We start from the raw sequence: 26,779 nt of genomic DNA, 5'->3' as shown, positions 1-26,779 counted from the left end.
CAGGTATTCCCCATCAAAATTAGTTGCAGCTTTGCCCTTGCACAAAGTTACTTTTTAGCTAAATTTTTTTTCAGCTAAGTATTTTCTCTCTGTCATTTCCCCATAATCTCAAGTAAATTTGCTGGGGAGAAAAATAAAGCCTGAGAAAAGGACTCCTCCACTATAGACATTGGCTAGATTTTTATTTTCTCAAAACAAAGCTTCAATATCTTTACTATGCATTATTTGATACAACTGTATAGTGACTGAGAATTGCTATATTGCATTAGTTAAGCATGCGGTGACCTGTGACTTGTTTTTCTGTGAACTGTTGATTGTCCTGTCTTCCCATCATTAACCACCTTCTGTCTGTTTTGTTCATCTGTTGCATTCCATTTTTTGTGTTTTAAGCTTCTGAGGTCAGAGCTCCTCTGCCTGGGGTGCAGGAAGGGAATGAGGGATCCCAGGCGAGGGTCAGAGACCTGCAGTGTGGAAATGAGAGTAGACAAGGGCATTGGGGTCAGATTGAGGGGCAGCGGTTTTTTGGGGTTGGTGGGTTGGTATGTTCCCCTTCCCTTCTCCATTCCCAACAATGTGTTTTAAACTCAAACAAATAATCTAAAAGCAAGGTCTAGTGATGATATAGTCAAGCTATACTCTAGCAGTGAAGATTATATGCAGTCCTGAAACATAATCAGATATTTGATTAGTCTTTCAGTTTTTATAACATCTGTGCAGGTAGCACCACTGATGTTTGAGAGGCATGTTCTCACTGTATGTGTTCTTCCCAAGTATGGTCCATAATCTTTCAGTGTTAGCTTTTGTATGCAGGGTATTAAAATATTTTTCATATATGTATTTTGACAAATAATTGTACTTTACAGGGATTCTGTTTCTTAAGGTCTTCAGTTAGAAAAATTTTCCAGAAGTTGGTTAAACACTACGTATTTCCAAAGTGGCTAAAGGGCCAGCAGAAGCTCTTACTTCAGTATGAGTGGAATGGTCCGGTCCAGTGGAATGGTCTTCTATTGGAAGATGCCAATGTGTAAAGGAAAAAATAAATTCACAGAATACAAAACCCACTTAGATTCAAATATTCTATTTCTACCCTTTATAAATAGAGTTTTTCCTATCTTCTCTCTTGATAGAAATTTTGTTTCATATATGGTAAAACCAGAAATAAAGTGAGAAGAAAATATTGTCAGTTATGTTGAAATAAAGTATGTCAAAGATTTTGCTGCTTCAGAGTCTTTGCAATCCTGACACTTGATCCAAAATGGAAAATTAAAACCCCTAGAAGAACTTTGTGGTTATATTAAATTGTGCTTATAAGAAAAATCTAAGTTATGAAGAAGCCGTTTGGAAATGTTAAAAACATCATATGCTAATTTTAGGCTGGTCTTTTTGCTCTTTCATTGTTTAATGATAAAATTGGTTGTTGTATAATTAGCTGGAAAAACATAAAAATCTGTGCTTTCTTAACTTATTTAACCAGCATTTAAAACTGAATAACATAAATTTTGCAATGTCATGTGTACAAAAGCTACAGGTGACTGTAAAACAGAAAAGGTGGAAGGACTGTTGGTTTTTATGTGGTGCCATGTTCAACTGGCAATTCTTGCTGGACTGTTGTGCTGAATAAAGGAGATGCTTCAGGGGAAGTGCAGGTGTTTTTTTGCTGTTGGGGTTTTTTTATGGAAAAAGGGATGGGGGGAATTAACGCTTTTGTAAATTTGTATGTAAAACTTTGGCATTACTTGTTTTACAGGGGAGCAAAGTCCTAATGTCTCTCTAATGCAAAGGATGTCAGACATGCTGTCAAGGTGGTTTGAAGAAGCTAGTGAGGTTGCACAAAGCAATCGAGGACGAGGAAGATCACGGTCCAGAGGTGATTTCCTTCTTTTCAAGAATAATAATTACAGTGATGTGTTTATACTGGATGTCCAGGCCTTGAATATCAGCCTTTCTGAGGTGTAAACCAAAAATTTTTAGTGTACTGTGAAGAACTGAGCACGCTTGTTTGCCCTGTGAAACGGATCTTTAGAGACAGAGTAAGCTTACCTTTGGGCTTTTTCTTGCTTTATTTTTAATCAAAGGTGGGACTAATCGGACAGATGCTCCTGCTGCTAATAACGTGCCGCCTAGTACAGAATCAGAAACTGCAATGGAAGTAGATGGTTCTGAGCAACTTCCATCATCTTCCTCTTCTACAATGTCAGCCCAAGCTCCTTCAACATCATCTTCAACAGAAAGTCCCCCTTCAACTTCATTATTGTCCTCTCCTGATAATGAACAAAGGCCTTCTTTAGGGGCCTCAGCTCAACCTGTGCTCCATCAGTCTGGTGAGAAGAAATCCACCTTGTAATTTTTTATGAAGACTACTTTCAATAAGAAACTGTTTTGGTTTAGGATATTTTGGATAATTGATCTCAATCTGTTTTCTTTCTTGCACATCCTTAATGAGACTAGGTATTTTATAGTTATGAAGTGATTGCAGCTGTGGTCTAAAGAAAGAGTAACACCATCAACTCTATATGTTTGTCTTAAGAAGGAATCTCAAAGGGGATAGCCCGTATTGTTTTTTTAGGGAAAAAAATTAATATTGTTTGTCTTTTCTAAACTTGTTCTCTTCATGGAGTATAAGTAACATCATGCTGTTTTCAACTGTGATGTGGCTGTAGCAGCATCAGTGCAATGAATAGCAGAACCTATGCCTGTTATAATCAGAGGAAGTAGAGAATGTTGTCTTCAGCAGGAATCTGTCCTCAGCATTTCAGAGTCAGCAATGTTATTTTTTTGCTTCTCAAAAGTATCTGGATAGAAAGGGCTCACCTTATGTGATATTCCATTGTTGGTTAATAAATTACAGTACATATTGATTTTTAAGTTTGTATATCTTGATGCAACTCATCTGTATTTAATACATACTTCCATTCTTATTGTGGGAAAAAGAAGAAAGTATATTCCACTGTCAATGTCAGAAACTTATTTGGGTAGTAAAAGAGCACCTTATGCTTTGACTTGTCCTTTTCCATATTTATGCAGGAAAAGATGCCACAGCCTTTAGAGTTAAATATTTGCACAAGAGTTTATTTTTACTTTCTTAAAGTGAGTTTTTAGGCCTCACAGTTTTGGTGGACAGGCTGACGTGATCCAAAATGCCTACAAGGTTCAGACTTAATTATTCTTAAATCCTGTGTTTTTTGTATAAATTCATATTTTTGTCTTATACCAATTCTGTTGTAAAAAAATCAAGGTCTTTGTTATTTGAAAAGGTGACAGCATCTTCAGGCTCTAAATTGGATATTCTGGAGTAAAGGACAGATAGGGATTTCCCAGGGAAAAGTGTGCTATTCAGTGTACTGTGGCTGCTGCAGCCAAAATCTGTGGGACAGGTGAGAAATGATGAGGTATCTGAAAGGCAGGGAAGCTAAAGACATAAGTTGAATTTCATTAAATGTATTGTTCTCACCCTTTCAAACTTTGCAACTAGTCTGAAACGTATTTAGAGGAAATAGTGAGCAGAAGCATGACAATCCACAGTCAGATACCATTTCTAGAATAAATGAACACTAGAGAATTTATTTAGTAGCAGAGGCTTTTAGTCATCTATGGTTTTTATTACTATTGGTGTCAGCATGCTGCAATCTCAAGTCATTCACAATGCACACACAAAAAATTAAGGGGTCTGCTCTAATTCAGTGTAACCCAATTTAGCTGACACTATCTTTGGTACAGAAGGATAGCCACCAAAGAGCACACATACCATTACCAAGGGTTCATATTTATTTATTTATTAAAGTATATGGTATATTCTGGAGCTTACAGTGGCCATGAGAGTATGTCCCATATTAAAAATAATTGCTTCAAGCTACGACATTGAAAATTTGTGGATTGTATAATGATAATGCACTAGAGAGCATTTCTGGAATTATGATGCATTTTCTATCCTGCATTTTAAAGAATATATCCTGACTAGAAAAAGTGTTTTCCTCTTTTTCTCTGAATCTGTCTGAATTTCTAAGTAAAAGTTTATTCTGCTAGCACGGAGCTGAAGTTATTTCTTAATCCAGCTCTTCTCTAAGAGCATTTCCTCTTTCCCAGTGTTACTTTGGACTTAAGACTCTCCATATATTTAGTTTTGAAACGGATACAGTGGTGGTTTTGTTGACGGATTTACAGGTTGTAAATGACAACAATAACAGACAGATTGTTTTGTTGTTGGATTTACTGTATAATGTTTGATAGGTTCTTTGACTACACCTAAACAGGGTGTCAGATTGGCTGCTGATTCTTAAAAAGTCACCATTGCACCACCCTCCCCCAAACACCAAATGCACAGAAAACAAACAAAAAATCCCCAACTTTATCTAATATTCTTTATTGCTGTATGCAGATTTTAGTATTAGGACCAGGAGTCATCTTTGAATTGTCTACAGGACTCCTGCAGGAGTAAAATTAATAGTACTATATGTTTGCATGCCTAGTAAGCATCTTGTCTAGTTTGCCCTGCTTTTAAAACACTTGAGTTACTGTAAAACAAGTCTTTGGGTAACATGGGCAAGCTCAGGGAGAGGAGAATCTCCTGGCCAGAGGCAGTAGGTCATGGCAGAGCAGTAGGAGTGTTTATGAATAGGTAGGCTTGAATGTGAATTTCCATTTTGCAATATTTGTATACTTAATGTAACCCATGATGGTGCTCAGTTATGAGATTTTATTTACTCACAATCACAATAAATATGAAAACACTGCACTCTACATCAAGAACAGGATTCCCTGAGTTGCTAGGTGCATTGACAGGTGAATAAAACCTGCTGCTTTTGCGGGTGACAAGATAAGGAAAGTCCTTATAGGAATAGTAGTTTAAATGCAGTGGAGTTGAGTAGGAAGACCAGATGGAGGTGTGTTGTAAAGGATGGATGACTGGGGAAGCATTTTGGAAAATGGAAGAAGGCAAGCAAGATGCTTTCAGCCATCATTTTGTTTAAAGCGTTGGTTTGAATATTGTAGCGAAGAGTTAGCAAATGAAGAATATGTTTTTGGGTAATGACTTCTTTAGAATTGGAGCATGAATTCATACCACAGAATGGAACAGGCTTATAAACAGCTTTCCATAAATCATTTCTACAGATTTCTGTACTGAACACAGGCGCTGATGGTAATACTGTCTTTGAAATAGCAATACCTTTGCATAGGTATTATAATTCAAATATATTGTTGGTATGGTGTTCCAGAAGATAGGCCATATGGTGAGCATTTGAGCTTCTACATCCGAATAACTTCATATCTTAATGTTTTAAAAAAGTACGTGTTCAAAATAGTCAGTACAAAAATGGTTCAGTGCTGGAACTTGTTGAGCTAAGTTCATCAGAATGTATATTCTAGAAAATACAGTTGGAACATTTGAGTAAGTGGCAAATAATCAACAAGATCAGTGCAAAATCTCAGTAGCTTGTTCTTGTCACTATGAATTTCTTTATTAATTTTTTTAATAATGAGACAGAAAATTGCTGGAGATTTTCATACTACCATCAAGGAAAAAAAATAATAGATTTATTTTCCTGCCCTGCTCAGCCTGTTCAGTGGAAACCATTAATTCATTTTTTACATTAGTTTTAAGATGCTGTAGTTTTAAACCACAAATAAACATCACATACAACAAACTGTAAAATACAATAATGCTTTTTTCCCCCCATAAAGAATATTCCAGATACACATTGGCACCATTGGGAGGGGGGCTAGGGGGCAATGTGACTAATTGGGACAAAGCTTAATCTAAATACGTGTTTTGATACAAGGTAACTTTGCTTTTAAATTTTGAATGGGGAAGTGGCAATAGCTTTTTTTTTTCTTTCAATTTTCTCACTCCATTTGCTGGCAAAATAAACATTTGCTCGGAGATTCTGAAATGTGTTAGAAGGTGTTATCATTGAACATACATATGATAGGATTTACCTCTTTACATTTTGAATTGTAGTTCTTGTTACATCTTAAATTGCAACTGTCTGTGGACTGAGTGGAATTAAATCAGCAGCAAGTACTGAAAACTGCAAATTTTAGATATAATTGAAATTTACTTAAAAGCATTTTCTAGGCTGTTTGGAGTTCTAATTTCCATAAATGTTCACGGTACATGAAAACTATTCATAGCAAACCTCTTTGATGCCATATTCCTTTTAGGAAGTATATATATTTTTCCTTCTTGTTATACTTATCAACCATAAACTGGCAGGATGTATTTCCCAGAAGTAGTATTAGACTGAAGGCATTAGAGCTCATGACTATTCGATAGTAACTGGTGTCTGCCACTGATTTTTGAATGATTGATTTATGTCTTTTGGGTTTGTTTCTTTTTATGAAAGACAACATAAAACTTGCTTGCTTCAGCAAGGGTGGAATAAGAGTTACAGAATATTTGTAAAGCTTTTGCTTGGATAAAAGGTTACGTGCCTATGTAATGCTCTCTAGTATTTTAACATTTTATAGTACCGATTTTTTTTTTTTTTTCTTTGCAGATTTCCTCATATCTACAAAATACTCCAGAATGCCCTTGATATAAATACTTTCAGGATAGGTCTAGGCTAGCAGTGTATAGAAGAACTTGCTAGAGCATTTGACGTGAATGTTTGAGTCTGAATTAACTTCTCTACCCTACTGTGGGGTCAATGTTGTGCTTCAGCTATTGCTAATAAAGACACAATCTGTGTTGTATAAAGAGAAGTGCTTGCTATACAGCACTTGTGTAAGTGGAGAAAAATCTTCAAAGAGCATGGAAAGAACAAAAAATTGCTTGGATGCCTACTTTTATAGTAGTTTGAAAAAAATACTTTTAAACAGACAGTGGACTGGTACATGCCAAAATGGTATAACTGGCAAATGAATAAAGACAAAATGATGAAAGCACTGATGAAAGTCTCTAAAGATGGAACTGAAAGAGACTAAGAATTGTTTATGATCCAATAAATTACTTTCTCTGTAGGACCACTTCACAATGTTTTCAGACTTTGAATCCTCACCCACTAGGAATGTCTGAGATAAAAAATGAGTTCATAGTAAAGTGTATTTTTTGTTTAGATGCTGTTCTGCCACCTGTTTCTATAGTCCAGGTTTACTTTTTACAGAGGTTTGTTTTGATCAAAGTTGTACTAATAGCTTCCTGATGTGGAGAAAAAAAAAAAAAATTACCTTCATTTTGAAAATTTACCTGTAGACCACAGTTGCATAATTTTCCACCACGAATATTCTCATTTGTTATGTGTGTTAGGAACATGAAAATTAATACTTCTGTTTGCTTTGTTTTGAATCAATCAGGGTCTATTTATTTTCACTAAATAATTCTTTGTTAAATGATTTAAGTGTTAGAGATGGGGAGGGGATGTATTGTATGGCATGAATCCTGAACTTTTAAGTCCTGTGATTCGTGTATTTAGGAAGATAAAAACAATTTCAGTATTTTAGTTTATAATTTCTGATTGTTAGTAAATGATTTACTACTTCCCACCCCCCAACTGTAATTCCATTTAGTATCTGTTGCTTCTCTCTTTGGTCAGTCCCCTCCTCCTTGTTTTGTATATTATATGTTCAATGCTTCTTTCTTTTACATACTTTTTTTTTTTTCCTCCCCTCCAGCCCCTCCCTGTTTGTCAGAGTTAATGGGACCTGAGTTAGCTATAATCCGTAGGGGTCTACAGCGACTGAGGCTTAAGAAGGCAGAACAACAGAGACAGCGAGAGCTAGCTGAGGGTTCAGCGCCACAGTCATCCTCCTCTGATCAGTCCTCCTCTAAGGGCTCCTCACAGGACCCTCAGACATCAGGTTGTCATTTGTCAAGGTTTCTTAAGCAGCTAACGTAGTTATAGTTTGTGCTGCTGTTGTTTGCTGAGATGCTTCTCTTCCAGAACGAGACAGTTAATGCATTTGCTGCTTGTCTTACCTTGCACGTGGTGGTGTTTATCATCACATGGTTAGGGAGAGAGTAATAATGACAGTTTTCATTTATCTAACATGTTTGGATTATATAGTTAAACTATATTATTTGGAGGTTTCCTAGGTGCATGGTATCGAGTATGTGCAGTGTTTGTTAGAGCAGCTCAGCAAGAAATTGCTGTGTCCTGAATAGAGTAAGGTACTTACACACTTGAAATTGCATTTTGGTGTTAATTGTATCCGATAGTAAAATTTAAGACTTGGCTTTGGTTTAGCATATGTTCTAAATCACAGTAGCAATTCAGTAAAATAGAATTTTGGCACTCTTAACGTTCTATGGTTTTACAGTAAGTTTAGTGAAAATACTTGTAACAAACCAAAGTCCCCAGATATGCTCTCCTTTTTTAAACAGAGTGACTTTTCATTTCACCATCCTCTTTCTCTTGTCTTACTGAGATTAAAAATTATTACAAGAAGGCCTTGGAGATGCTTATAATAAAAAGATACATATTTGAGTAAGTTAGGGTAGAACCATGCATATAAAGAGGTAAACCCTAAACCATAAACTTGAAGCAAACTTTGTCATGGCACCAAGTAAAAATGAATGAGCTGCATGCTATGTGAAAAATAAGCATATTTTGTGTTGAGAAGTAATATCTAGCAATGTTTTTCTATCTAGCAATGGATCAATTCTGTGACAGTTGAGGTGTGGCTAAATTATGTATAAGGATTATGTCATACATTCACAGCTTGACTTGCTGTGGTTCAATCTACTTGTTTACCTGGAGCCTTACAGCACTATTTGATGTAGCGGTGGCTAGTGCTCCAGTTACAATACGTAGTTGAATTTTGAATAACTTCCTACACTAGAAAATTCTACAGCGAGTTTTCAGAATGTTTGGAAACCAGTAAATCCTGGAGGGCTGGGTGCTTATCCTAGAGATGGTGGCCATAGGTGCCTGTTACCTGTAGAAGGAGAAAAGAAAAACAATGTTAGCAGCATTCTTGTAGGTTGCTGCTGTTTCTTGACAGGAAAGAAAAAACCTACCTAAAAGCTACTAATTTTTTTTCAGCAAACTAAACATCAGAATTTATTAACTTAAAGATATGTATTGATAGAGGCAAAACCATAACTAACGCTTATCGTTAATAGATCTTGATCCTCCTTTTTCTGTTTTTTTTTTTTTTTTAAGTCATTGCAAAATTTACTAAGTTGTTTCCCATTGAAGTTGGAAAAAAGGTTTGGTTACAGCCATATCTGTAGAATTTTCAGCTGGAGGCGTATCTGTGGATATTTTACTACCTCTGAAGGATGTGTTGGTCTGGGTTTCACTCGATACTGTCTCACCCATCTCTTTCTTAGTGCTCCTTCAAGGACGCAATGTAATTCTTTACTCCCGGTGGCTTGTGGGTCAATGTACTGTAGGGTCCATACTGACATAAATTTGAAGCTTTAAGCTGAGTAATTGCTTTGACTGGGAGTCAGAGAAGTATTGTAGCTAGTTTGGATCCATTGCAGCCTCTTGGAGTTTTGAGTTCCCACGTGCTTCAAATTTGAAGGGAACTAATGGGAAGGTCTGGTCTTTTTGTTTGGGATCACCAGGGAACCACAGAACACATACATGGCCTTGGAGGAAACTAGTATTCAAATATTTACCTCATTCTTCATGTGATGACAGTGAATTTGCAAATGTAACCATCCTGATAAATAATTGCTTTGAAAGATAGCTTCACTTAGCACTATGGAACCATTTATTTCAGGGGCAAGGAAGTGGGAACAGTTTTGCTACCTCACCTCCAACTCCTTAGGATGCATATCTTTTTGCTGTTTGGTCTGATTGGTGGAATTTGTTACCTTCAACATTATGGACAGTGCAAGATTTAAAATGAGGAATTAAAATTTAAATATTTAATGTGTTCAGTCAATTATTCCTCAAGAAATTTGATAAAAGATTACATTACTTTTTCCTTTCCACTTGTATGTGTAAATACAAGAAATTCCTGTTGTGCTTTTATCAGCTTCTTTAATTGTATTCCTCCTTCCTCTATTATGGGGGAGAACAAATGAAACTTGTTTCTTTTGAATGGGGAATCCAGATCACCTTTGCATTGTCTGTTTACTTTTTAAGATTTCTGCACACTGGACATAGAAATATTCTCTGTATTTGCTCATTTCTTTTTATGCAAGTTACTTTGTTTCCTTTTTCTGACCTCCCAAGACTTATTTTTGGAAGATGTGTATATGCAATCTAGTGCTTTGGAAAACCAGAGCTGCAGATTTTTGGTCTCTTGCTTCTCCATAGATACAATTGTTTTCCAATGCTATGGTAAATTGGCATTTCAGAAATGTGGTAGGAGAAAAAGAAGTTCTTACTTTTGGGGTTGTTTGGAGTTTTCTAAATAATAAACTCCCACACAGATACAACTTCTTTTCTTTCTCTTTTCTTTCTCTTTTCTTTCTCTTTTCTTTCTCTTTTCTTTCTCTTTTCTTTCTCTTTTCTTTCTCTTTTCTTTCTCTTTTCTTTCTCTTTTCTTTCTCTTTTCTTTCTCTTTTCTTTCTCTTTTCTTTCTCTTTTCTTTCTCTTTTCTTTCTCTTTTCTTTCTCTTTTCTTTCTCTTTTCTTTCTCTTTTCTTTCTCTTTTCTTTCTCTTTTCTTTCTCTTTTCTTTCTCTTTTCTTTCTCTTTTCTTTCTCTTTTCTTTCTCTTTTCTTTCTCTTTTCTTTCTCTTTTCTTTCTCTTTTCTTTCTCTTTTCTTTCTCTTTTCTTTCTCTTTTCTTTCTCTTTTCTTTCTCTTTTCTTTCTCTTTTCTTTCTCTTTTCTTTCTCTTTTCTTTCTCTTTTCTTTCTCTTTTCTTTCTCTTTTCTTTCTCTTTTCTTTTCTGCAAGGTGATGCACTATCTTGAGGTAGATGTTCAGTTTTCAAGTACATACTAGTTGTACATTTTCAAACAAAAAATTCCACCCAAAATGTGTTTGCAGCTATGTGAAATGTCATCATAGCCTCTGGCCCAGGGCTGCAGGTTCTCAATCCCTACTCTGACAAAACTTGTATAATTTACACTTGCAGTTTTGGGGGGAATTCAGTGTGAGACTAAGGCCATTTCTTCTGACCTGTATGTTGTTCTTATCCTTATCTTTGCAATCTCAGAAGCTCAATTATAGCTGTAGACACAGGGTGGAGAGAAAATACTCTAGTCATGTAAGAAGTTACCAGCAGATGATGTCAAGAGCTGAAAGCTTTTACAGATTTAATAGAAAATTAGACTGTATGGTAGTTAGTCTGTCTCCTACTCTAAGGACTTGTAATACTTACATGAGGATTTTCAAGCTGTATCTGTAATAGTTAACCTTCACTATTTAGAAAAATATGGTCCAAAGTTTATGTGGTTGAATGTGAAAGTGAGGTAACTGAATAATAATTCACGGTGGGCTGATTTGACATTGGGGAAAAAGATACTTCTTCCTCAGATGGCAGAGAGACTTTGTTTTAGTGGATACCTCTCATAGGTATTGTGTAAATTTGGCAGAGTTTTAGAAGCAGTATAGGCTGTGTGTGTCAGATCTATTTTGTCTTCAAGCCTTTCCTTAGGTATTGAACATATTCAGATTTTTGTGACAGCTGCTTTATTTTATTAGGGAATTATGGTAAGTTGGTTGTCTTTTTTATGATATACTAGTCAACAAAGACTAGTTTAGACTTACTCACATTTTTATGGCATTTCATAACATTTAGATCCTGTGCAGTATTTAAACAGCATATATGTGATATATGCAAACTACAAAGAGAGTAAATCTTTTAAATGTATTGTTATTGCTGCTCTGCTCAGTGCTAATATGCCGTGTATGCATCACCATTACCTATGTCACTTCTCTTTTTCAGAACTTAAATGAATCAAATGCAATTTGAGAAGTTACTGAAACATGAACCAGCTGATCTTGAAGTAAAAAAGAAAAAAATAAATCAGTATTGTAGATCAGTGTGCATCAGCGGTTCCTGTAGCAGTCAGTGTGCCTAATCTTAGCCACTAGAATATGAAGTAACATGAACCTTTGAGGAAAAAATAGTTTGATTTAGACTGCATTTATTGTGGAATAAAGATACATACGTGTGCATGCTGACATATTGCAGAACCTGTGATGCACATTCACTTGATGGTCTTTTTTTTTTTTTTTTTAAACTTTGGTTGTTTCAAAAATCTGCATGGTCAGTGTCTTTAAATTGGAACAAATTGGACCTTCGATTCTGTGTTAAAGCTTTTGGCAAAGAACTAGGGGATGACCACAGTTTTTATTACTACATTCTTTGCATTCTTTGTAAACGCCCAGATGTAGAAATGTGTCTGAAGTCCAAAATACGTAACTGAGAGCTTATTCACTGTGCAAAGCAATGATTCCTAGTTATTAAAACAAGTATTTCATGTCTTGATTGAGATCCGCTATATGTACCATGCTTAGGACTTTAAAAACGGGTCTCACTGCTTCAGGTCTGACTCTCACACTGGAGCTGGTGCTACAGTGATATAAGGAGAAAAAAATTTTTTAACCAAAACAATAGAAGTGGCATGCGAATTAATACTTTGATGAAGTCAGGTGCTGATTGCCCAAACTATAGGAAGATCCTTCAGCATATAACTGACTTTAAAATTATCTTCTATTTTCTGTTTGAGGTTCCCCAAATTTATGAATCTCCAGTTTCCTCTTTAAGTGGTGTTCCAGTTTAGAATGTACTGGTGACATTACAACCAGTGGTGAACTGCATTGGGATGTAGACCCAGCCTGTGAAGGCTCAGGTAAGAGTTTGCATTTTTGTTTTTTTTTTTAACTATATGGCACAGTTTTGGTAATATTTTTTTCAAAAGCTTTATCAGAAATGATGAAAGTACTTTTTCAGAATTTTTACAAAACAAAGCCATATATTAAAAAAAGAGGCATTTACCTGAACTTCTCTAGGCTGCTTTCATGGTCGTGTTTATTTCCCTGCCTGAGGTGTGGGGTTCCAGACTGCAGTGCCACTTCAAGGGGTGCTGGTGATCTGTGGCTTCAGGGGACTTGAAAAAGGGAAAAAAAATAAAAAAAAAAAAGAAAAGTAAGTTTAAAATTGCTACAAACTGAGTTCTTAACCATGTTAATTGGAATATTAGGACGCTTCCTATATGTTGTTTAAAAATCCTTATATTACAAGTGAAATGCATTCACAAAGTTGTAAGAAGACATGAAAATAATAGTGAAATGTGAGAGGTTTAAACCTACGTTGGCATGGACTACTACATAGAAATTTTTTTATTTTTGGTTACTGTGATTGAATGATGCACATGGTAAAACATACCTACTTTTTACTCGCTACTTTATAATGTGAGGTCTTAATACAATTTAGAAATGCTGATAAGGGTAGTAAATGTAATTTCTTATGTTTATAATTAAAATATGTTATTTTTTCTGTTCGTCTTAGTCTGAATTAAAGAGCTGATGAGATAAGCTTTTCCAGCCAAGTAAAATGTTTGGCAGCATGATATGCCTTTTATAAAAGGACTTACAAGCTTATAGAAAGAATTGAAATGCAAGAACAAAGTGTGACTGAGAATCACTGTCTTCTGTCATTAGGCTTCTCAGCTTGCTATCCAAAACCTCTCCTCCCTTTAGCACTTCTGATACAAGTTAATCCCAATTGCGGGCTTTGTAACTGTGAGTCAGTGATAAAGTTAGCCTGCCCTTGAGAGAGGCATACCGATTCCTGTGCTGAGTCAGCTGGAATGCATGTAGATCATCTTATGGCATGGTACATCTTTATACCTGCTTTTTGCTCTGATTTACGTTCTAAAAAGTGGATTACTACTCCATTGAAAAAACTCCGCTGTAAATACTTCTCTTCTAAATTAGACATTACATGTAAAGCACACTTCAGTTTTGGAAAGTGACATATAGTAATGTTACAAGTCTCATACTTAAGAGCTATGTCCCATCTAAATCTATATGACATATTCTGTGGTCTGGCTTAGGTGTGCTTGATGCAAGGCATGGGAATGGCTGAACAAAGGTGAAGACAAAACAGAACCGATTTTATGTTCCCCAGTTAGGGATATAAAATGTATAAGCCCAGTTACCAAAACAAGCCAGCCTCTAGCCCACATTGAGCTTGCCTCAGACTCTCCTGGTCTCTGTTCTTCACTCCCTCCCCTGTGTATCAGTATAATGAAGGAACAGACTGATTCTTGCACCAATGACTGGGAATAAAGTATCATTTGAGGATATGTATTTAAATCAGCTTTGTCAATTTAGCAGGTTTTATGGCTGTACTACAGAATGGGTCACGCTGGTGATACTGGCCCAAACCTTGAAGTGAGCCTCCTGTAGGAGGTACTTTATTATTTCATTACTTTCCTTGTATAGAATTTAAATTTATGTTTAAATTCCTTTAGCATGCTGTGCTGTTGGCAGACTGTGACTCAGTTTATAATACAGGCTATTAAATCCTTTTAGCTTAGCATGAATTTGTTTATAACAGAAGATTAACAAATGGAACCAAGATATGATAGCCTAGCCAATATCTTTGAAATACTGCACTAATTTATGTACATCAGCTCATCTTAAGATAATACAGAAGTAAGATCTGGTCTTCAGAGGTGACAAGAAAAATACAGAAGATACTGAATGTTGTATGTGACATTTGTCTGCACAATGAATGCAGTGCTGGTGGTAGTTATTAACTGGTAGTGTCCAGTGGAAAAAAAATGCACTTAACTGCTGGGGTTTTGATTATTATTTTTTTTCCCGTCCCCTGTGATTAGATGAGGATTTTTATAAGACTGACTGGTATGGTACTGTGATAAACTCATGAAGACATGTTACCAGTCATCAGATGCCACAGAGGTATAGCATCTAGGAAGGCAGAACTGTTGAACTGTAATATGAGTGGGATGTATTTTGGTGCTTTAATGTTTTAAAAACAGTCTATATGCTGTTATATCTGTAAACAGTCTCATCTTTTACATTTTATGCTCATAGGTGTAAATATTGATGATACTGGTGTGTCCTTGGGTATTTTATGTTGAAGTATAAATATTCTGAAAATTACATTTAGCACATGGTTTGAAATACTAGTGTCATTTGGTAGTTGGAGCAAAGTCTTTAGGAGTCATGACTCTTCAGTGTTTTTCCTGACATGTTAGAAATGTGAAGAACATAGTAAAATCTTTGGTAATGGACAGGCATCTTTAATATCGACATGTCAGCAAGCTTCAGGCTGTTCAGTGTCTACCTAAAGAAATACATAATGATTTGAAACAAGTGGCTTTGCTTCTGGCATGCATAGAAAATGCACTACGGCTGGCTGCTCATAAAACAAACCCAAAGCTTCCTTATGTTGCTGCTTTTTATTTTAAACTAACATATGATCGTGACATTGCTGTGCAGTTCTCTGCTGCTTATGTTTTAAGTTGAAATCTCGTTTTTGTTTCAGATTCTCCTTCTTCTGTGGTTAACAAACAGCTTGGATCCATGTCACTTGATGAGCAACAGGGTGCGTGTGACAGGAAATGCGCTATACCCAGCCATAGTTGATTGCAATGCTTCCTTTTAAAATTGCCTTTCATGATGATAAACAGTCTAAAAGTGCTGTTCATCTACATAAAGTAGAATTCTGTAAACACATCTGCTGGAAACTCATTAATTACTTAATTCTCAGTACAAGGAACAGAGTAAGGTTAATTGTTTTCAAAAGCCATCCTATGCTCAATTCTTAATGTGTTCAATGTAGGTACAGTAAATGTCTTATGTACTCTACAGACGTATAGAATATTTTTTTTAAATGCAAAGTAAAATTAATTCTTTGAACAGTCTTTTTCTGAATGGTTCTTGGATCAAAGTGCAAATATCAAGATTGAAGTAACTTTTAATCATATAGTGCCAAATTAATTTATCTTATGTGGGAGAGATGTGCAGCTTGTTATACTTGCACAGTTTGAGTAACTTAAGAGCATCTATTGCACTTAGGTGCATCTTACCTCTGTAACCCCTTGTCCTACACCCCTTCTGCTAAACAACTACTAGTGTTTCTCTGTATATGGCCTGGGGGCTGGTGGCTCATGAGCTTTCTCTGTGCCTGTTATTTATCAGTCTTCAAATTTTGAGCAGTGAAGTGAGCCATAGGTGACCCTACTCCAGCTGAACCAATGTCATCTGTAGTGAATGTTTATGCCTGAATAATTAATGAGTGATAGATGGTAATTTAAAAATAGATTTCCATACACTCTGCATTATGCTTACTTCCATATCAAAGCCTCTGCAGAGATTTAATAACTCAAATGCCGCAAAAGAGCTGGCTGTTTCATCTTGTTTCATGTTCTAGACTAGAATGCAGTTTTGAAATCCCATTTCTGAAAAATAGTCTGTTTGGCAACTGTTGAGATTATGGTTTATTTTAGGATGCCAGAACATTGGGGAAAAAAATCAAGCTATGTTTTATATTGACAAAATTAATTAATTTTGTGGAATTACATTTTGTGATGAAATAGCCTTAAACCTCAATGTGTAAATTTGCTAATTATTCATGGTTTAGTAATCTACATCACTCCAATAGTCAGGTTTAGCTGGAAAACTTGCTTATAATTAGTGACCAAGTTATGATCTCTGTTATGAACTCAGAATAAAGCACTATTTGATGAGAGAAGAATAAACTAGAATTAGCATAGAAAGTCTGTATGTTTACTGAAGTTCTTACAACTGCAAAAATTTTGGAAAGCTGATAAATTTTTTGGTGAAGTTGTAAATTGAGCCCTTCTGACAACAAAGATAAAACCAGAAGTTTTGGTCCCAGAAATCAGCTCCCAAATCTGCATCAGGTTCCTCTTCAAGCAGATCAGTTGCCTTAAAAACTAGTTTGTGTATTACTGTTGTTAATTGCATAGTTGTAATAGACCTGTAGTTGTCAGACTCTTGGGAGGTTTTTTCTAATATTTTTTCCTGTGTTAAGAAATTACTTGAACTAATGTGAAGAGGTTTCCTCTCATAAAAGCACTTCAATTTTTTTAATATGCAAAAAAAAAAAACCCAAAATACATTTGTTTGTCCAGACTTTATTGGTAAACCACTTCTCTGATTGTTTTAAGGCAATGGTTTTCTATTGTGATGGTAAGGTTCACCTAAAGAGACACAGAATATTAGTTCTGGTTTGGAAAACTAAGAATTTGGAAAGGAGGTAATTTATTAGGAAATCTGTTGTCCAAATGATAACCAGAAAGACTAATTTGCTGAGGTCCAGTTGGATTTTTGAAGTTAAACTGCATTAGTTTCACTTCATATTTGAACAGAAACCTCCAAAAAGTATAAGCAGCTAATGAAGGAAGTCATATCAGTTCCTTTTATATAGATATGCTTTTCTTTCTTATTCCTATCTTTTCTTAATTTGGTACTGAATCAGCTGTGTTTCTGTTGGGCCAGTCTCTCTTGTTGGCATTTATGTTTTAAGACTGCTTCTGGGTTTAAAGATCTTATTATACTTAATACAAGCATATACATTTATAATGTCATTATTCTGACAGTCCAGCAGAAGCTATAGGTCATTCCTGTCTGTATGAAATGGTTTCAAATGGATTACAGTGATCTACACTGGGTTTGTTTGGTTTTTTGACTGTGATTGTAATAACAGAGGGTGGCTGTTAGATTTGTTGCAGTGTAAAGGCAATGTTAGGAGGTAAGGTACTGCCTGAATTGGTATGGTTAAAGAGGGAACCTAAAGCCAGAGAACTGCCTCGGTAACTGAAGTGTAAATGTGCGTGTGCATCCCATACCATCTTAATGCTGCTTCCTACATACACAGAAGCCATACTAGTTACTGATATTTCGAGATATTTGCAAGTTAGTGCAAGGGTAATCCCTGTCAGCTATGGTAGAGTTAGTTCCTTATAAACAGTACTCTAAGTCCTGGAAACTGTATTGACATGCATTGTGTCCCAGCTAATTAGCTCTGCCTCCCAATCAGAGGAACTGGTTGAGCATTGGTATGCATATAGAGCTTTCAAGATCTACAGTGAGCTCTGCAGGTACAACCTTAAGAATTTCAGACCTGTGCTTCGTTGTAAGGCGCAGTGTCGTCTGTACCTCCTTCTGTAAAGTGCCTATACCTAATTAGTACAGAAATCATCTGGACAAAGAAATTGTATACCTTGGGCTATAGATTGTCCACAGAACATTTGATTTTCAGTCTTCCCTTAGACTTCATTGTGCTTTATACTGACTGATATCAGTGTAACATTGTTGAGTCAGGCAGAATTCCTCACTAGATAAAGGAATCTCCACCCTTCTCCCTGAGTTCAGCTGCTTCCGATGAATTTCTGTGTGTTGAGCCTTCCCATGGAATTCCTTTTTTTTTTTTTTTTTTTTTTTTTTAAATTCAGTAGTTCTTCTCTGGTTTTTGCCCAGAATATAACCCTATCTTCAGAATGTACAAAGCTGATTTTCTTATGAGGAGATCATGATTAGTGCTAGATAGGAATTCTTTTGGAAGTTTTCATGAAGAGTCATCTATCCTCTTCTCATGGGGTTGCAATAGGCTAGAGAACAGGGTTGCGTTTGAGATGCGGGAAACTAGCTTTCAGTTCCTTACAATGTTAGTTTAACTAGGTAACGCAATCTGTAAACCTGCCTTTATGCATTTATTGCTTAAGAGCCCAAATCTTTGTCAAGTTACGCTTGCACAGGTTGATTTTCTAAGGGAGAAAGTGTGTATGAGGGGTATTGTTTTCAGTTGTAGGGCTTGGGTTTTTTTAAAAAAAATAGGGTTATGAATGAAATTTAGTCTTCAGTTTTAAGGCTGGTAGTTTAAAAGTACCTTCCTCCTTGTAGGCACCTGGAGAATGGACCATTTCACAGGAATGTCTGTTCTAGGACAGAGTTGCTTATGAAATAAGACTGTAAGTTGTTGATAGTATCTTTAAAGTATAACATATTTAGCTGTAAAATCTAAGTAAAGTTTCAAGGTATTTTTGAGGAATTCAGAATAGAGTTTAGTAAGGTGTTGACAAACTATAACTTTCTCTTGGAGCAATTATTGCACCACTAGACCTTGCAGTCAGATTAATAATTTTGGCAATAGCTCTCCCCTAAATCACAGAAGCTGTACAACTTTTCCTCTTCTTCCCTTTCTTTTTTTTAATCAATGTGAAGTATATCTGGCCTGATACGATGAACCTAGTAGTAAAAGAGAACAGTGTTTCATTCTGATCTAGTCAGTCTTTGGCAATTGCATTGCTTTTCCTGAAAACAAAGAGTTCACAACTTCTGGATTTCATGTGGCTTCTCTAAAAGAATGTTCAATTATGTACTGGGCAAAGCTTATTAGCTTTCCTCACAGAGGCTCCCACTCAGCTTTCATTAGCAGTCTAAGTTTAATATAAACTGGTGAACTATACAACTAATTCTGTGCAGTTTATTATCAGGTTCTTGTCTCATCTGTCTTTTTAAGTTGCTTGTTCTTAGTAGCATCGATTGCATGTCCCAAAGCTAGATGAAAGAAGAAACTGACCCATCCAAATCATAGCTCATGTTATTGTAGATTTAAGAAAAAGTTTTTACACAATATGGTTTAACAGTTATCTGCCTCCAGAAATTTGTAAAAACAATTTCTCAGTCAGTGCCCTCTTTGGATAAGTCTACAGCAATCCTTCCAACTTTTGGAGTGTGAAAAAAATGTTAACATTGCTTCCACAGTAAGTGTAGTCTGAGGACAGTCTTTAAGCATCTTGGTTTAATTTTTTGCTGTTGAGATTTTAGGATAGGAAAGCACTGTTATGGTAATACGATCTGAACTTTATAACACAAGCCTAACATTCAATTAGGTTCATTATAGGATAGCAGGGTTTTTGTTACTTTAGTCAGTAATATTAACAAGTTTTGTGCTGAAGCAGATGTTGCATAGCAGTATCAAGTTACAGTATAGTCATTGTTTGGTGGTTGTCTTGGACTATTTAAGGCAGTAAGTTGTCTGTCTTTACCTGTCTGGGTTCCTGATTCAAAGATATGTCTTGCCTGTACCTGTTACAAGGAAGGTAGAGAATTCTCCTACTATGTCGGTTTTTACTATTCCGGTGTCCAGCTCCTAATGACTTGTGCAGTATGTTGGACCGATCAGTATTTCTACTTGCTTAGGAAGGGATGCTCAAAGTTCGAACTGACTTTTATACGAAGAGATGCTTGCTGATAGGTTGCCAAAAATTAAAGAAAGCACCTGTTTCGTTAAGAAAGAACATGTCATTCTTGTTCAAAATATCTATAATACACCACTATAAAGTATTTTCTTACATTTGTTTCTTTTCTTACTCAGTTTATTTCAGGAACTGGAAACCTTAGTTTTGATCAGTTTTATCCTTGCTCCACTCTAATAAGAGTGTAACTGGAAACTTTATTTTAGAGAGGCCATGACCTTTTCTTTGCATAGAATGAGGCCTATGCCTTATGTATGATTAGGATCATGGTTGTAATTGGTTAATTCTCTTTCACACAAAAATATTTTAAATTATTAGTTTCTGGTTTTGGTTTTTTTGTGGTGTGTTTTTGTTTTGTTATTTCTCTTCAGAATATGCAGAAATGCATATTTAAAGTTCTTCGGAGAAGCTGATCACTGCTCTGATCCTGTGAGTGGGCTTCTGACTGTCAGCAGTTTAAAAATACAAATGAACACTGATCTTTAGGTTAAATTCTTATGTGCTGTTTCACAGTTCCTATAACTTAATTGTATTTTTTAAAATAAATATCCCGTGGCAGTATTGTAGCCAATAGTGTTTCAATAATAGCCTTTTAAGTGGGGGAATTCATAGGTTGGTGCTTGAATTGAATGTTAGATTTTAATTGATGTAAACCCAAAGATGATCTGAAGCTTTTACTTTATTATAAGTGTCAATCTGCTGCCAATACTGTAAGTATACTTATGGCCAAATTTCTGTACTCTGTAAACCAAAGCAAATAAGGCATGGTTTTATCCAAACAGTCCTGAGATAAAAAGCTCAGCATTCATGAAAAGCAAAACTACATGGGCTACTTACTGGTCATTTGAGTGGTGCCTAATACTAAGTAAACTCTTCGATCCGACTTCTAAGAGAGTGGCATCCCTGTAGTGAGGCTTAATGTGATGGTGCTTCCCATTAACATTTTAGTATTGCCCAAGGCCAACTTCAGTATTAATGGCAATTGTGCTGTGGCCGTGCATGTAGATAGATTGCGATGATGAATTTTACTCAAGGGTGGTGGGTGGATGGATGGATGTCATTGAGCAGTTCTGTTTTGAAGGAGTCCACTGAACATCCTTAAAACTATATATGCAGCAGATGTTTGGTGGACTTGCAGTGGTTTTCAGTTTGATTCACTTCTTGTTGCTGTTGGACATGGTGAATAGTTCATTTTGCAAGTACTCCCCTTCTACTTACAGTTATTGTAATATGAAAGGGGTTTTAATCCTGAAGCTCTCAGAACATGAATTTACAGTCTTTTTATGACAACTAGCTGACAATTTACAGCAGGTCTAAGGACATTGGTAATTGACTGTTCTAAGTAGAAAAAAAGTGTAAAGGGAATGGTGATTTTTCTAGACCACTGTTTGTGTCTAGATCTCATCATCTTTTTTTCATGTGTATTTACTGAGGCAAAAAAGACTGAACACCACTTCCAAAAAACATTTTATATTCTTATTATTAATATACTTGATAGAAGAGGGATCTGCTTATAAAGGATAATATTGTATGTACAGATACCTATCTGCAATTTCATTTACCTGCATGTTGAAGGACAGCATCTTCTTTGTTTGCTTTTATAAATACAAATAATTTTAGGCCATTTTTAAAGCATTGCAAATTTGTTGTGTTTACTCTGAAACTTTTTAACTTTTTGCTTGGGTTGTAAGAGATCTTAAATAGATATTGTACATGTTACTACCACATTTGGCCTTTGTTGGGATAATTAAATGAATCTTCAGAAATATAACAGCTTTGTGTGTGTTACTGATGCTCATCCAAACTTTATCAACCCCGTATTTACAGAGAGTGATAAGCCACGAACAGGAACAAGTGAACCAGTTTTGAGTTTGCACTACAGTACAGAAGGAACGACTACAAGCACGATAAAACTGGACTTCACTGACGAGTGGTAAGACGTTAATTTTTATTGGTTATTGGTTGGCACATATCACTAACACTGGTCTAGCATAGATACAAGTAAATTGTAAGTCCGAAACACTTTCAGAATGTAAAAGACAGTCATACTTTAACATGAAATTTATGCAAGAGGGTTTTTTGTGATAGTTACTGTGAATCTTTTTAATGCTAACATAGTTGATGTTATGCTAACAGTGTTGATGAATCCATGTGGTTAAGATACTATCTTTGTGGACTGTTTAGATATTACAGTGATGGCATCCTTGTCAGATAATAAATGCATACTGTCTAACTGGCCTCGCTTACTTAGTTTTGTGTCGAGGTCTATCACTAGAGCATCTCAGGATCTCCCAAAACAGCCACAATCCTTATTTTATCTCCTTTTACTTCATTCCTTTGCTTATGTTTTCAAAATTATTGTAGAAGACAGTAAGTAGAAATGGTTGCTGGCATTTGTTACTGGGGAAAAAACCCCACCACATTTAGCTACTCTTAAGTGCTGGGGCTTTAAACATAAAACATGGATTTTGCTCAGAGCAGTTTGGAAACTTTAGCAGTAATCTGTGTGTTTTTACAAGAATGAAGACTTTACCCGTGTGAATCTGAAATATTGTGGCAGTTATGTTCAACCAATCTATCAGACTGTATTTCCATTTAGAGTCCAAATCCAGCAAGCTTTGAAAGAATTAGTTTTGCTGTAATGCTCATAGCTAATTCTGCATTCAGTTTTGTAGTCATCTTTGTTTAATATTTTAGGATAGGCAAATTTCACAAGAGGAACAGAGCATTAGCAAATGTTTTGTCCATTTATTCTAGTGGTTTTTAATGTAATATTATCAGCACTCATCACAGAAAACAGATTTTATTAACATTAACATCTTGTTTCTGTGTTTATTTTAATACAAAATTTGAAAAATTCATTTTACACATCAAACAGTTAATGATATAAGTGATTCTGAAGATGGAGAAATTGAATGAACAGCACAGTGAACAACCTCAAAAGCAATATTAAGAAAAAGTAGAGTGTACAGGGAATGGAGATGAGGGACAGGAAAATTACTTGTTATAAAAATCTGTAATTAGGGAAATAAAGACTACTAAAACTTCACTTAAACTTTCAAAGGGTAAATGAGTGGGATAAAGTTCTTTGGTGATTTAATTGTATTGCAGTGAGGATGGAATGGCAGTTAAGGAATACTGAGAGGAGACAAAAGCTGAATAAACACTTTGCATTAGTTTCCAGTAAAGTTGAAGGTGTGGATGAAAAGGTCACAGGAGCTGAATGCAACTTAACTAAGACAGAAATTAATTCAGGAAAATTGGAGGAAGCAGGAATAATCTCCATCTTAGAATGAGGGGGAGGGGGAAGCGGGGGGAAGCATATATATTTGGTCTAATAAATTATTTTAATAAATCTGTTGGGCCAAGGCTAGCACCATGTGAATGACGAACATCAAATTTAATTCCAAAGGAGAATGAAGGACTAAACATGATCTTTTAAGACTAATGGTAGCAATATTCAAGACTTTAGGACAGTTTTGATAGAAAGGTATATTAAAACAAGGAGTACATGGGAAATAATCCAAAATGATGGGAGCTAGAACATGCATGATTCAATACCTTTTTTGACAGGAAAATGAGTTCTAGAAACATACATGGTGTCATAGAAACTGTCTGGATTTCCAGAAGGTATTTGATACTTTGCCACATGTTCAAGGTGGGACAGATAGATCGACAAAGAAACTGAATGTGGTGGTAAGCTAACTTAATGGAGCTTTTGTAGTGGATAGTGTAGTGTGGGTAGTGAGAGGAAAAAGCATTTTCTAGAAGGACCAAGTTGCAAGGCTTTGTCAGTTCGGAGGCTAACTAAAAACATTTTGCCAAAGAATGGAATGATAGAAGTAGGATGCAATTCCAGATAACAAAATTAGGCAGTTGAGGGCAAATAACAAAAACCTAATCTGAAAATTGAGAGTGTTGTGAAAATGGAATGGAGGAAGACATGCACCTACCAGTCACTTCATTCTCAATATAATGCAGCTACTAGAGAGGCAAGCATGATCTTAGATGTCACCAGCTGGGAGACTTCACCCAAAGATGAGAATTACTGGTGCTGCTGCTCAACTCTGCTTTGTGACTTAGAATGCTGTGTGCAATCTTTGTCATGCTTTCAAGAAAACGGATTCAAATTGGCAGAGGTTCAAAGAAGGCTTGTGCAGAAAACTGGGAAAACAGAAAACCTGCTATGAAAGCAGACAGGGGTTAATGTAAAAGCACAGGGTGTTATATTGCTCTCTGAAAAACATCCTCTTCATGTAACTGCTGGCGTGAAAAACAACATTGAAGTAAAAATTAAAGTAGTCATACATGAATATAAATTAGCATTGAACGTTGAGCTGGAAAGTAGATTCCTAAGAGTAAAAAAAAAAAAAAAAAAAAAAAAAATCTTAGTGCTTAGACTGTGGTTACATTCATAAAAGTGATTGTATCATATGAGGCATGAAATAGCAAAGATCCTCAACTTGCTGTCTAGCAGTACCTTTGTCTGTCTATTCAGAAACAATGCTGAAAATTCTTGATTTAGAAGAAATACTGTAAGAGCTAACAAATTTTCTACATACTCCAAATCCAGTACAGCAATGAAACAAACTATTGCTCTCATATTTAATGCAAAAAAAAAAGAAGTACTGAAGTCTAGACTAGGTTTTCAAGAATCTAGACTAAGCATGATTTGTGCTGCTTCTATTAATGTAGCATATAAAATAGTTTAATAATAACATACACAGGTAAGAGATACGTGTAACAATACAGTCTAAATTCTTGAGAATCATGTTTATAATTCTCATAACTCATCTTTATTTCTGCTTTTGTCCAGTGATTTGTGTAAGTTTGAGGCCACAGCACAGATATGGGACAGGAGAGAATGAGAGGAACAAGGCTTTGCATTTCCTAAAATAAGGTCTTTTCTAGAGAGTCTAAAAACAGAAGTTTTGATGACATTCAGAACAGCAGCATTATGTGTTTCCTGAGGAATAATTTCCCTTATTTTAAACAGAAGTTGGTGTTCCATGATAATTACGTAAATGTGAAATGGGGAGTAAATCTCAAGTACCAGCTTATAGTAAATCTTGAGAAATAACAAAACTTTGAGGACTGAAAGCTGACATCAGAAATCCATCAGAAGGCACAGGAATGATAGTTAAGGGTGAAGAACCTGGAGAATTTTATCTGAATCAGTTTTTTAATTGGATGGGATGAGATTATGTGCTCAGGTGACAGCTTGTAATACCTTTAATAAGATCTCTGATCATTTATACATGCAAAAATGTATAAATAGTGAGAGAGACCAAATCCTTTTGAGTTCTCACAGTATTTTGAAAAGCAATGAAGAAATCCTTTAAAGGTTCAATGAAAAAGATAGGAAGGAGAGAACAGGGTGATGCGGAGGAATAGTGTAGGATCAGTGGTGATGGACGTAATAAGAGAATTTTGAAATTGCTGTGAAGGTTGTTAGTTGTAGCTGCTATCAGGAGCTATTGATTTGTGAGATTGCAGTGAGAAAGATGATGATGGTCAGGCAGTGCTATTGCAATGATCTTATCTATTTACATTATTTCTAAATTATTTCTTTAACATGTTATGTTGCCAGGAGCAGCACAAATTCAAGCTCTAGAGGGAGTGGAAGTCACTGCAAAACTGAAGGCCAAGAAGACTCTATAAAAACAAAAGCCTCAGAAGAGTCAGGACCTGAAGATGAAGAAACAAGTAAGATATAGTGTTATTTTTGTGATGTTAAAGTAAATATTCTGCTCTGTATGTTCATGACTACTATTGTACACAATGGGAGTCTTATACACATGCATATGAAGGCAGAATACAGCCATAGTAGAACATGATTTTTTTAGGAAAGAAAAAGATACCAACTTGAGATAGTTGCAAATAAATGTAAACAAAATTAACTTATCCTGTCTTTAGTTCTAAAACCTTTATTCTTTTTTCTTAAGGACATATTCTGCCGCAATTTGTATTGAAAAATAGAACAACTACACTTTGTAGTCATAAATGAGTGCTAGGTATTTTGTTACATTTCTTTCAAGCTTTCACTGTATTTTGTTACGTGTGTTGTCTTGCTCAATTCATTGCCAAAAGGGCAGTCAAGTAACATGACTGCTTCCAGAGAATTTTTTTTTTTTTTAAAACCCCACCCTTTTAGTAGATGGATAACTTAATTTCTGTCTTCAGATATAATCGCTTTCAGTAAGTGATGATCTGTTTCGAGAATATTCTATTTTTGCAGCTAAATTTCTCATAGCATAGGATAGTAAGTATTTTAAGGAACAAGAAAGAAATACTTTTTTCTTTGTTAGTGTATTGACCTGGGCAACTAGATAGGTTTATATATACTGACTTTACTGAAATCTCAAGGTACTAATAACATAAAAGTGACGTGGACTTTGGAGGGGATTGCTTCGATTGGTTTGATCTAGGAGTGCTAGTATCATTTAGATTTGCTTACATTGTAGATATGCATTTAAATGAAATAATGTGATTTAATATTAAGTTGTTTAATTCAGGAGTTCCTGATGAATCTCACAAGGAAGATGCAAGTGCTGAAGAACAGAAAACTGCAGATGAAACTCTAGAGATGCCAGAAGCAAGTATGTACCTGTATTCTTTCAGATATAGTTATATGAAGTAGTAGAGAATGATAAACTAAATTTCCCATATAAACTCTGT

At 35.5% G+C, this 26,779-nt stretch overlaps 1 protein-coding gene across 10 annotated transcripts in view; it reads left to right on the top strand.

The window, feature by feature from the left end:
* DCAF6 (DDB1 and CUL4 associated factor 6) overlaps positions 1–26,779 on the top strand; it is a 93,294-nt gene that overhangs the window by 42,066 nt on the left and 24,449 nt on the right. For 3 of the 10 annotated variants that reach the window (XM_075768463.1, XM_075768453.1, XM_075768476.1), the window contains 7 exons: positions 1,748–1,867; positions 2,076–2,321; positions 7,609–7,794; positions 15,361–15,420; positions 21,929–22,034; positions 25,692–25,807; positions 26,617–26,700. In XM_075768463.1, coding sequence (XP_075624578.1) covers positions 1,748–1,867; positions 2,076–2,321; positions 7,609–7,794; positions 15,361–15,420; positions 21,929–22,034; positions 25,692–25,807; positions 26,617–26,700 — 918 coding nt within the window. The remainder of the gene's footprint in view (positions 1–1,747; positions 1,868–2,075; positions 2,322–7,608; positions 7,795–15,360; positions 15,421–21,928; positions 22,035–25,691; positions 25,808–26,616; positions 26,701–26,779) is intronic. The other 7 variants (XM_075768496.1, XM_075768490.1, XM_075768516.1 and 4 more) reach the window with 3 other exon arrangements.

The sequence above is a fragment of the Balearica regulorum genome, chromosome 1 (assembly GCF_011004875.1).
Source record: "Balearica regulorum gibbericeps isolate bBalReg1 chromosome 1, bBalReg1.pri, whole genome shotgun sequence".
In the NCBI taxonomy this organism is placed as follows: Eukaryota; Metazoa; Chordata; class Aves; order Gruiformes; family Gruidae; genus Balearica; species Balearica regulorum.
The sequence above is the reverse complement of the archived record's forward strand: the minus strand, read 5'-3'. Positions and strand labels throughout refer to the sequence as shown.